The sequence below is a fragment of the Trachemys scripta genome, chromosome 4 (assembly GCF_013100865.1).
Source record: "Trachemys scripta elegans isolate TJP31775 chromosome 4, CAS_Tse_1.0, whole genome shotgun sequence".
NCBI classification, from domain to species: Eukaryota; Metazoa; Chordata; order Testudines; family Emydidae; genus Trachemys; species Trachemys scripta.
Window position 1 is genome coordinate 40,406,555 of NC_048301.1, and position 12,388 is coordinate 40,418,942.

General features: G+C 49.9%; 1 protein-coding gene across 3 annotated transcripts in view; it reads left to right on the top strand.

Moving 5' to 3' along the window:
* ISM2 (isthmin 2) overlaps nucleotides 1-12,388 on the top strand; it is a 48,569-nt gene that overhangs the window by 24,596 nt on the left and 11,585 nt on the right. For all 3 annotated transcript variants that reach the window (XM_034768985.1, XM_034768986.1, XM_034768987.1), the window contains exons 2-3: nucleotides 8,863-9,126; nucleotides 11,975-12,296. In XM_034768985.1, coding sequence (XP_034624876.1) covers nucleotides 8,863-9,126; nucleotides 11,975-12,296 — 586 coding nt within the window. The remainder of the gene's footprint in view (nucleotides 1-8,862; nucleotides 9,127-11,974; nucleotides 12,297-12,388) is intronic.

Here is a 12,388-nt window from a genome sequence, read left to right on the forward strand (position 1 = left end):
TCAGTGTAGCAGAGAAAGGTATAACGTGATCCGGTGGCTGGAAGTTGAAACTAAACAAATTCAGATTGGAAATAAGACATCATTTTTAAACAGTGAGGGTAATTAATCAGTGGAACAATTTACCAAGGGTCATGGTAGATTCTCCATCACTGGCAGTTTTACAATCAAGATTGGATGTTTTTCTGAAAGATGCTCTAGGAATTATTTTGGGGAAGGTCTCTGGCCTGTGTTAGACAGGAGGTCAGACCAGATGATCACAATGGTCCCTTCTGGCCCTGGAATCTATGAATAAAATGTTATTCTCGTTGGCTAAAATACTGTTAAAGTTATTTGGGGATTTCTTGTATTTTAAGAATCTTAACAATGTTGTAATAGATTGCACCCCTCCCCTTTCTGCCACTCACTGGCAGTGGGAATTGTTCAGGATCTGTTCTGAATAGGAATCACAGTGAGTTTGGTTCTAAAACCCCTGTGTTCAGCAGTTTTATAACTTTCTCAAAAAATGTTCCTCTTGGGCTGAAAATTTCTCATGCTTGGTTTCAGTTCAAAGGTAAACTTATTTGGAACATTTGATCAAAATCTATACAGTTGGTTTTTAATGAGGTGGATATAGGTGGAAAAAAACTATTCTGCTTAAAAAAATAGCACAGACCCCTTTTATTTCCCCTTCAATAATTCATGCATGGGTTTGTTTGCAGCTGCTTGACATGTGTTGTATGAAATGTTAATTGTTCACAGCAGAGGTGAGTTAGGTGCAATACATACTTGAGAACAGTAGAGAGAGCTTGGGAAAAATGACCAGAAAGAAGCGTTTATCTTGTGTGAGTAGGCCGAAATAATAAAGTTGATTTTGTTTCCTTCTTGTTTTTTCTCATATTTTTTATTTAGAATTTCAAAACCTTTTTTAAACAAACAAAAATAACTTTATCAAAAGTAATTAAACAACCAAAACTTTTTAAAAACAACACTAGTAACTGATATATACCAGACAGGCCTATGCAGGTCTGTAGCAAATGTACTGCTAATGATTATATGGAATGCAATTTAACATGCATAGTTAGAGTGAGAGTCACCAAAGAGAATGGCGGTCATCACTTTTTTTAGTTCAGATTTATAAAACCGCAAGACATTGACAATATTCAAAACTCTCTTCAATAACTACTTGTAAACTGAAGTGGAAAGTCACTTTATTTTTGATGGTAATGAGGCACTTTGTGTTGCTGGCTGTTTTGCTGGGGCACAGTGGGAAGGACTGACTTACTGATATCTTCAGGTGATGGTACCTGTGTGTATTCCACACATGGGGTACACATGCGCACTCTGTGCCTGAGTCCGGGATTTTTTGTAAGCAGTGTCCATTGGCTCACACATGCTTTCCTCGTGCACCGCACCAAGGGCATAAAAGGTGGTGCAGGCCAGTGTCTTGCCAGTTCCTTCTTAGTGCCACATGATCTGAGTCGGAATCTTCGGTGTCCTCTGCTCGGTTTTTACTGCATCATTGCTGTAAGACACTGTATATAGTTAGTTCTGAGCAGCTTTAGTAATTTTTATAGCATAGTGTGTTTCACACAGCATAGTTGGATAGTGGTTTTCCCTCTTTCTTCCCCACTGTGATGGGGCATCCACCCCATACTGACCTATAAATGGGTTGAGAGAGAGGGAGGCTGTTTAGGAGACATCCAATTAGAGAGGGGCTGCGAGGAGCAGCCAGTCAGGGCCGGGCTGGCCCATATAAGAAGAGCTGCAGGGCAGAGCAGGTTCAGTTGCTCCCTGGAGCTCGAGAAGGGAGGACTGCCTGTCTTGCAGGAAGAAGAACACTAGCACCTTGGACAAAGCAGTGTAGGGCAGGATCAGGGGAGTGAGCAAGCTCCCGGCTGACTGCTGGCATGCTGAGGCCCTGAGATAAGGGAGGAGGTGTGCTGGGTCTGCAGGGGAGTAACCCAGGGAAATAGACTGAGAGGTTCAAGGGGACACACCATGTGGCTGCCATCTACAGGGTCCCTGGGCCAGGACCCGGAGAAGTGGGGGGGGCCCCAATTCCCCCTCACCCGCACTCGCCACTGAGTAAGTGACTGGACCGTCGCACTGAGGTACATTCCTCCGGAATAGGGGAACACAGAGTGCGGCACAGCCAGAGGGCTGTGTCCTGAAGAGGACGCCGCGGTCCTTGGAGTGACACGGGTCCAGGACCAGAGGTGACGGCAGGTGAGACACCACCAGAAGAGGGCATAGAGCTAATCCCCAGGGCAGCCATCAGAAGGCGCCGCAGTGTTGATTGGCACCCTGTTACACCCACCCAGGACCCTTTTCCCCCTGAGAAGTCTGGGATTATGCCCAGAGTCCTAGGGTTCAAAAACTGTATTTTCTGCCTTCACTCCTTTTCGGTGAGCGACGAATATCAACTCTGCCTACTGCCTGGATGGGGTTCATAATTCTGCCAAGTGCAGCATCTGCTGCTCTTTTCCTCCCCAGTCTCGTGAGTCTCAGAAAACATTTTATGGAGAAGGCAATGAAACCCCACTCAGATCCTGGCAGGGGAACCCACCCATACATCAGTCTCAACAAACAGGCATGAGCTTGGGAATGGAGGCTAAAACTGTTAAGCCTAAAGAGACAGCTTCACATGAGAATAAGGGGCATTTTCCTACACATAAGGGCAAGTTCCTGAAGAGAAAGGATCACTTCCTGATCCCATCAAAGTGGGGGAGCTGGCGTGCATGGACACTAAGGACTTAGGTCTGAGTAAATCTTCTCAACAGGAGAAGGAGGCCTGCAAAGATATGGACATCAGTGACTATGGTGAAGACCTGGGATTAATGGCTCCTGGCACTCCCATCTACTTTTAGAGCCGATGTGGCACCTGGAAGCAACACGGCTCCAGAGGAAGCTGCCTGCCACAGTGACCAGTCTGGTTCCAATGGCTCTGCTGATGGACTCTGCTGGTAACCCAGAACATTCTGACACCTATGGCTCCCCAGAGGACCTCTTCTTCCCTGCCCGCATTCACCCCTCCTACCAGAACTGTCTCTATTCCACGACGTGGATATATCAGAGGAAGAGACTGTTCTTGCAAGGCAGAGTCCCCATCCTCCCTGCCAGCTTTGGAGGGCAACCATAGGTACCATTGGTTCTTCCGGAGATCAGGCTTCTGGCTTTCTTGTCAGATGAGTCTGAGCCTCTGTAGGAGCCTCTGTGGTGTCAGACAGAGGGAGCATGAGCCACGAGCCCCAAATGATCAGGGTTCTGACCCCCGACCAGAGATGATTGGCCAAGGGACAGGCGGTAGCCGATGGCATGGGGTTCTCCTCCATCATTTGATCCATCCTACTGTCAATGTTGGGAACCTGGGAGCCCTACCAGAGGCATCTGGGATCAGTGCAGGAGCCCTGTTTGCCATTGCTCACTACGCACAACCAGCACTGTCAGAAAGGGAAGGTGAGCCAGATCCAACTATTCCAATGGCTCCGGGAGCGATCTTGTCATCTTCACCAGAGGAGGCGGGTGCTCCATCTTCTCTTTCTCCACCAGACGACTTTAAACAATACCAGAGGCTCATGCACAGTGTGGCAGCGGAGCTACAGTTTCAGCTGGAGGATGTCTAGGAACCTCAGCACAGTTTACTGGACATTCTGCAGCCTTCCAGTCCCAGCCAACTGGCCCTCCACATCAGTGAGGCCATTGTGCACCCAGCAAAGGTGGTTTGGCACATCCCTGCTTCTTGTCCACCCACCCCTATGAGGCCAGAGAAATGCTACTTTGTTCCGTCCGGGGTGGGAGAGATTTATCTCGCCCAGTGCCTAACTCTTTGGTGATGCAGATGGCTACAGAATAGTCCAAGCAACAGCATCCAGAGTCTACTCCCTCTAATAAGGGACATAAGTGACTCAACTTACTAGGAAGAAAGGTCTTCTCTTCCACCTCCCTCCTGTTCAGGATCTCAAATTTCCAGGTCCTTTTGGCCAAATATGATTTTACCAACTATACTAAGTGTTTGGAATTCAAGGACAAGCTCCCTGAGGATGATAGGGCCTGCTTCCAGGGCTTAGTGGATGAAAGAGGGCTGGTGGCCAAAATTCCCCCCCAAGCCACACTGGAAGCAGCAGATTCTGCTTCTAGGAAGATGGCTACAGCCATAGTTATGAAGAGGAACTCATGGTTGCAATTCTCAGGTTTCCCTGGAGAGTTGTGGAGTACCATCCCAAATCTGCCCTTTGATATTATCAGCCTCTTTTATGAGAAGATGGTGGAGTCTCTCCACTCCCTTAAAGACTAAAGGTCAATGCTTCGCTCACTGGGCTTTTACAGTCCTGCCCCTAAGAGAATACCTGAGCAGGACTGCTGAGATCCACATCCCCTTACTGATGCCATTTTATTCCTCTCCCCTAATATTTCGAGGGCACCTTATGAAATTTGCAGAAAAACTGGAGGGCCTTAACTACAGATAAATGGGTATTAGAGATTATTCATGATGGGGTTATCTGATGGTGTTTCTGGTATCTCCTATTCACAAACACCCTTCTCAGTTCCTTTTAAGGGACCACTCTCACGAGATTCTACGACAAGAGGTGAACTCTCTTCTCCTCAGGGGAGCCATAGAAAGGTTTCCACCTCAATATCAAGGGAAGGGATTCTACTTCCTGATCCCCAAGAAGAATGGGGGATGGAGACCAATTCTTGATCTGCAACAGTTCAACTAGTTCATTTGAAAGCTAAAATTCCACATGATATCCTTGGCATCAATGGTTCCCTCATTAGAGGGCTCGGCTTTTGACATGAAAGATGCATATTTTCATACTGACATCCACCCAGCTCACAGAGTTCAAAATCATGCCCCCCACCCCATTATCAACAGTTACGTGTTGCCTCTGCCTTTGCGTGGGATATTGTGCTGAAACTTGGCCAGTAGGGATTGCTTCTGATATATACAAACCTTTTTTGATTTCAGAGAGACACCCACTCATCCCCTGACTGTTTGAGAAGATCACTGAGTTGTTGGGGAGATGGTGCTGGGCAATTTGATGAATATTAATAAGTGACTGGCAAATTAAAAAATTATGTCTGAGGGCCTATTTCAGTCCTTAAAATATTAGGGTCTGGGCACATTGGTATTGCCAGGAGCTCAGTGGCCACTGTGTGCAAAATAGGGACGGTGGGGACGCCGGGTGTGTGTTGTGGCTTGGAATTGAGGCAGGGGATGCTGGTAGAATAGCAAAGGGAACTAGTGATTCCAGAGGACTTTATGCTTGGTAAATGGGTGAGGGGTTTCTTAAATCTGGCAGTCTCTCAGCCTATCAGCTCTTTCCAGGTCTCCTTCAGCAGGATTATGTTACCCCTGTGGGAACCAGAATCTGAATTTCCTGAGTTGGTGAGGGTGTAAAATCTGAACCAGGCAATATTGGCCAGTGATAGGGCAGAAGAGTGGGAGTCAGGAGAGCTGTGTCTTCTCCAGCCTCTATCTCTGTGACTTCTTGTGTGACGGACATTTCCCTGCATTGTGCCTCAGTTTCCACATGTGTAAAGTGGGGATGATGATGCCTACTTGCCTTTGTTAAGTACTTTGAGGCCTACAGTTGAAAAGCCCTATAAAAGGGCTATGTGTCACCAGTGTTTTATTGACGTGACTTTCTTGCAGTGCTGTATGTTACCGTAATACAAGGTTTAATGTACAGTTTGGTGAAAATGTAGTGCTTGTAAAAGATGTCCTATTGACAGACCTAGCAACAAGAGTCTCTTTATCCACAGAACAGGTTCATTTTCCGTCACATTACCCTCTGTTGGTGCTTCATCCTCAGCCTTTCTGTTGAGAAGGGCTAACTGTGATGCTGACCTTCATGATGTGGATGCTTTTCTCATTCAGAGCTGGACTGAGATATTGCAGGTAGCAAATAGCCCTCAGAGGGTGAAGGAGTGAAAAGCACTCAGACGCTGCGGTGGATTAGTAGTGACTTATTCCCAAAGTCTTGAGCCACCTAGTAGGGAATCCCAGGGTCGAAATGGCTTAGCGTGACGCAAGTCAGGATCCAGAAACAGAAGGGCTTGAATTCCAGAGCAAGCCGCACTGGGGAGAAACCTTGGAAATACCGACTGCACTTCATGTCTGGTTGGACTTGGCCTTTCCTCTGAGCTGTTTCAGCTCACGGGTGTGTGGTGAATCTTGTGAAATCTATACAGCACCTCTTTGTGGTGCCTGCTCTCAACTAACTCCTGGCCCTGGCCCACTGTGGAGTGGGTGGTGGTGGTGGTGGTGATCCAGGGGCTGGCTTGTTGCATTTGGTAGGGGCTGGGGGTAACAGCATTCCAGGGGCCACAGTTTTGTGGGTGAAAGCTGTCTGGGGCTGGGAGTTGGAGGAGAGAGGCAATCCATGGGCTGGGCTTTGAGGGTCTCAAGACTGGTTGGAACTGAATGTTCTTTGTGGTTTGAACCCAAACCTCAGAACGTTAACCCCACCCTGACCAGAACCCCTTAAAATGTCCCCATAATCCTTGGCAGTAGGACCCACCATGCCCTGCTGCTGCACAGCCCTAGCTGACGTGGGAGAGTTAATTGAGTTGCCACATCTACTTGGCGAATATAAAAAACTCCTATCCTGCCTTTGTCTCCCCTTTCCCACAACGGGATGTCAAATCAGAGGGACGGACAGACCCCAAACAAAACCCTGGGGCCATGGATGTCTTAGATTGGAGCCATTGCTTGTCTAGGGCAGTGGCATCAGAGCTGGATCAATTCAAACAAAGCTCTGGGCCTAATATCCATCTTCCCTGATCATTCCTCCAGGACAGAGCAGCGACTCTCCCCGCACATGGAATATTCACCCAGAACCCCCCTCCAACGCAGGGGCCCATACGCAGGGGCCCATCTGGACAAAGCTGTCGCAGTCTCTGCCACAGCCAGCTCCACTCTGATAAACAGCAAAGGGACCAGCAGTGTCCCCGCTGCTCCTTCCTTTCTCTGGGGGTGGGGGAGACAGGCACCAGGCCTTTGATGTACAGGAACAGGCCTGGCTGACATGCTGTATGTGTGCTCATGTGAGCCTGGCCCGGCTCCAGCTCTCTTTGAAGTGCTCCAGTGATCAGGATGAAAGGGAGGGGGAGTCCCTCCCCAAACCATCTGGCCCTAATTGCAGGTAAAAGTGCTGTTCTGTCTCCCTGGTGGGGAGGGGAGCTTCTCCCTCTTTGTTAATCCTGCAGCTACAGTCTGGGCTCATGAAGGGGAAGGAGGGTTTGGTGGTGCCAGGGAAGAGAGCTAGGAACAAAGGCGGATTTAGGCTGGGCATCAGGAAATACCTGCTACCTGCGAGATGCACTAAGCTGGGGAATCAGGCAGGGTGGAAGGCACATAGGTTGGAAAGTTAAATCCTAGACCACTGAAGAACCTTCTGTAGGGAAGCCTGCATTGGTTGAGCGAGGACTGGGGTGTAGAGAGCTTGACAGGTTGTTCCCATCTCCAATTTCTCTGATGCACTGAAGCTTGCAGCCCCTTTGACTTGCACCCTTTAATCCCAGTGTGTGTCGAGCGCAGAGGTTAGTGACGTGGGGACCTGGTTCAAGTGATTTCATTTGGAGGAGTTAATCCTGCTTCTTTCCAAATCCACCCTTAACCCATCCTGGTCTGGAAGCCTCTTGAGAATCAGGCTTCCTGGAAGATGGCATCAGCACGAGACTGTTTCTTGCTGCAGCTCCCAGACCAGAGTGGGAATGCAGAGGTGAGCACAATGTGCCTCAGAATGGATAAAAATGTCAGCAGAGTGAGAGCAGGTCAGCTAACACACAGCTTGAGTCACGGGTACCATTTACAAATAAGTTATGTTGCTTCATAGTCTGTTATACAAGGGGACTTTAACCAGCCATTATCTGTTTCCTACAATGTAAAATGCAGCCATTCATCTTTAGCAGTTTCTTTTCCTATTGACCTTTAGTAGACGATTCGTTCAAGAGGTTCCTAGAGACAAAGCGGGTGAGGTAATATCTTTTACTGGACTAACTTCAAATAAGTTGTTTTCTCTGATACTAATAACTAGTTTTTACATGGCTGGGTTATCTTGGGAAAGTTCCACCTCAGATTAATTCACCACATATGAGTGTCGGGCTGGGTGACTTTGTGACCATTAATAATCTTTGCATTTATCATTTTCCAGCTAGAAATTATCAAATCTCGTGCCTCAGGGTGACAATTGATAGTTTGCAGGGGCTGATCACGGTGGGGGGCGTTTTGGAATTTTTCCTCCATGTAAAATATTGAACAGCTGGGCAGGTGCATTATAGATTTTTGTCCTTCCTCCAAAGAATTTGGTCTCGGATATTGTCAGAAGTGAAGATCCCAAACAAGGTGGACTAGCAGACTGGTCTGGTATGGGCAGGGAAATCAAAATGCCAGATTAGATGGGACAGTGTTATAGCAGAGAGGTGCAAATACTGGACTGGTTTCTGATGTGGCAGAAAGCAGGGAAATGCCAGATGTAATAGAGCCATTGCTCTGCTCCAGAGTGGCAGGGATATTGGACTAGATGGGCAATTGCTCCGCTTGGGTGCTGTGTGGGGGGGTGAGGATAGTGGAATAGATAAGTCGGTGGCCAGATCTAGTGTTGCAGTCAGTATGCTCTTTGCTTGTATGGCCTGTTTGCTGTCTCAGACCACACTTGGAGGAATAGGGAGATGGTGGGTCAATAAACCTTGCGTTTGTTCTTAGTAGGCGTGTTTCAGGGACCCGTTCCTCGGCATTTGCAGGCAGCTGCTCACCTCCATAGTGCCTGCTCTCCTGCCCTGTCCCTGGTGTGAGGATGTAGTGGAGGGAGTCCTGAATAGTAGCTGTGGAGATGGTCAGAGTGGGGTTGGAACTGCCATGGCTGCCTCTTTCATTGCCAGGTCTCCACTTCGTCTGACACCCGTTTGACTCAGGAAGAGGAGATGCCACAGTCCAACAAGGTTCGGAGCCTGAGGCGAAGCGGGCAGGCTGGGCCTCGCCGGCACAAACGCCGATGGTCGTCCCAACGGGCTGTGAGGAACCAGCCAGTGCCGCTCTGGCCTGGCGGCGCTAGCAAGGAGGAGAGCACACCCTTCGTGCTGGACTTACAGAACCTGCCAGGGTTGGCCAACGTTGACCTGAGTGCCCAGAACCCAAACATACAGGTAGGAGCACAAGTCTCTGTCACTGGCTGGACACGGACACTTTGGGCAGGAGCAAAAAAGTAATGTGGCTGGATTATGCAAGCGTAGAATCACTTGAGGGGCCGGGGGACGACCTGATTGGGGACGACCTGTCCATCTGCCGTGCGATAGGGACCAGAAGGGCCCCCAAACTCCTTCCTCTGCACCATGATAGGACTGATTTCATTATCTGTACACCATCCCAGACAGCTGGTCTCAGCCTGGATTATTGCCAGTGCTGTTGATTCCACCACACCTTGCTCTGTCGCCAGCAGTTTTTAGGGTAAAGTGCCTTGCAGAGGCCAGTGGGGAGTGACTGTGTGCCAGGGTGGTGGCACTTCCTGGGGCAGTATTGCCACATCTGACAGGAACTCCCTCGATCTAAGAAGCTTGTGCTCATGGGCTCACTGTACATTTTGGGCCAAACTAATGGGGAAGCAGTGGCAGATTTTTAGTGACTGTTACACCCAAGCTCCAGCAGGGAGACACTGAGATCTGCTACAGCTCCCCATTGTTATGGGTGGGAAGGAATCCAAGTGGAGAGGTGGGTGGGTCTGGAATGGATGAGAGAAGGGACCTGACTCCAGGGTGAAACTGAACAAAGGTTCCATTTGGGTCAGCTCTTACGTTGCCCAATCCAAGTCACCAATTTACTGAAACTGGGCAATATAAGGGGTTGGGGTGATTCATTTTTCCCAGAGTCTTGGGGAAGAGAGGCCAAAATAAACTCCCAGCACATAGGACCAATGGGAAGCAAACCACTGCCATGGTTAACCTTGTATTGTGGGGAGCCTATTGACAAAGTCCCTTAACCCTCACCCTGCCTGTATAGAGCCGGCACAAAATCCATTGGGGAAGGATCTGATCAGGAACACTCCCTCGATGTGCTGCAGGACTTGGTTGGGCAGAGGGGTAATACCTCCAGCTCAGTATCCAGAATTGCTCTGATCTCCATTTCCTCTTCATCCCTAAAGGGCCTGATTGCTGCCTTAGCTGGGCCCTGGCCGTCAGCATGTGTGCGGGGTGCGGAGACTGTCAGGGGGAGGGCGCTGTGGCAGACTGGAACTGGACCCAGGCCTGGGGAGTGCCACAGACAGACTGCAGGGTGGGGTCAATTAACCAGATGTTTTCTCTCTGGCCTTGTTTGATCTCCTAATTGGAAACCTTTTGTGTGGGGGCCCCATTTCCTAGACTCTGCAAGGCTGATACCATATATTTTGGCAAATAATCCTCAGGCACATATAAGCCACACCCATTTAGGACAGGAGATGCTGGCATATAAATTCCTTGCACAAGGGAATGAATGCTGTATAACCAGATCGGCTCGGTCAGGATTCTCTGTACTCCTGGACCCTCTCGCTTCTTTCTAGAACTCCTCCCTTTAAAGAGCAAGGATGGGTTCATGGACAGTTTCCTAAGGGGATACGAGCACTGAATTTCTAAGAGTTCTAGCCTATGCACTGGCCCTCTGCAGTCAGGAGAGATTTTCCCCAACCCTGCCTGGCTGGGCTAGCCAACCCCAAAACATGTCTCCTGACTGACCTGCAACACCCCCCGCTAGTCTAGCCCTGGCCTACCCACACACACCTCTGCCAATGTACCTCAATCCTTTCTTGCAGCAACACCTGCTATTCCAGTCCTGGGTCCCTCCTACCAGCTGTGCCAGGCTGAGTTTTGTACTGTGGAGGAAGGTCTGCTTGCAACTAGGCTGAGATCCACCAAACTCACTGCTCTAGTGATTCAAGCCAGAAAATAATCTTGGCCTCTCTAGGAGTGTGGCTGGAGTTTCAGCCCACGCGATCACCTCAATGCTGGTCCTGCTGCTTTCCATTCTCAGAGCAAGGGCCCAGCTAACCCCCAGGGACATCTTACTTTGTAGCACCCATCCCATTACTAAACTGCCTCCTCTCTTGGTGTGCGGGGCTATTTCTATTCCTGGAGGATTATGTTGCTTGACCGACCACTTGCCTGTCTCGGGCACCTCAGCGTGCTTCACAAACTGTTTACCAAACCTGAATCTCCCCAGGTCTTCTGGGTTGTTGTTGTTTTATGCAATGTGCCTTTCGCTGCCTCCAGACTCTGGGATGTCAGGTTTTTTCAATGACACATTAAAGCAGGGGTTTCAAACAGGTGGCCCGTGGAGTTATTTGCTGCAGCCCGCCAAGCTCCCCGCCCCCCTGGAGTTATTTCCTGCAGCTGCCAAGCTCCCCTCACCCGCTGCCCCCCCCAGCATACCACGTCCCCACTTCTCTGCCTACCTCCAGGTGCTTCCCGCTGCCAAACAGCTGTTTGGTGGCGTGTGGCGCTTTCCAGGAGGGAGGTGGGAGGAGCGGGGAGCCGCACGCTCAGGGGAGGAGGCAAGGCTGGGGTGGGGATTTGGGGAAGGGGTTGGAATGGGGGCGGGGAAGGGGTGGGAAGAGGCAGGGTAGGGGTGGGGTCTCATGGAAAGGGTGGAGTGGGGGCGGGGCCAGGGGCAGAGCGGGGACCTTTTGCATTTTTATATGAAAAGGTGTTAGTGATGTGGCCCTCGGGCCAATGTACTAGTCCGCATGTGGACCTCGTGGTGATTTGAGTTTGAGATCCCTGCATTAAAGCCTGGACAAAGTGACTGGAGCCATCATCCGTGGGAGGATTCTAGCAGGGCCTGGCACTGTGTCCTGCAGCATAGCACAACCCGGCCAAAAAGGGAAACTAGTTGGAATGTCTAGATCCTGAGTGGGGAGCTATTGGACCAACAGGAAAATCCTTTGTTGCCCGTTAAGGGAGTCCCCGGCAGCTGAGTCAGCCAGAAGCCCTCCCTTATTGCCCTGCCTTGTGTCTGGCTTCCCAGGTAACCATCGAGGTGGTGGATGATCCCCAGGCTGAGATAGAGATGGATTTGCTGAAGGAGACCAGCAATGACTGGTCCCTGACCTCCTCCGAGTGGTTGTCGCACAAGGACCTTTTCTGGCCCCTCTTCTGGGAGTACACGGATCCCACTGAGGAAGAGGAGGAGGATGAGGAAGACAGCCTGGACAGAGGGGAGGAGGAGGAAGATTATACAGCAGAGTATGAGGAAGAGGAGGAGACAGTGCTGAGTGGAGTGGGAGGCGACTGGGACCAGAGGTGGCCGAGTCAGAAGAACTGGATCTTCAAGGAAAAATATAATTATGGTGAGTTATCCCCTGCCCCTCAGCAGATGCCCCCCGAAATTCTGCAGTGGCCACCTCCCTGCCCACTAGGGGCTGGATTGCTGTTAAAGGCA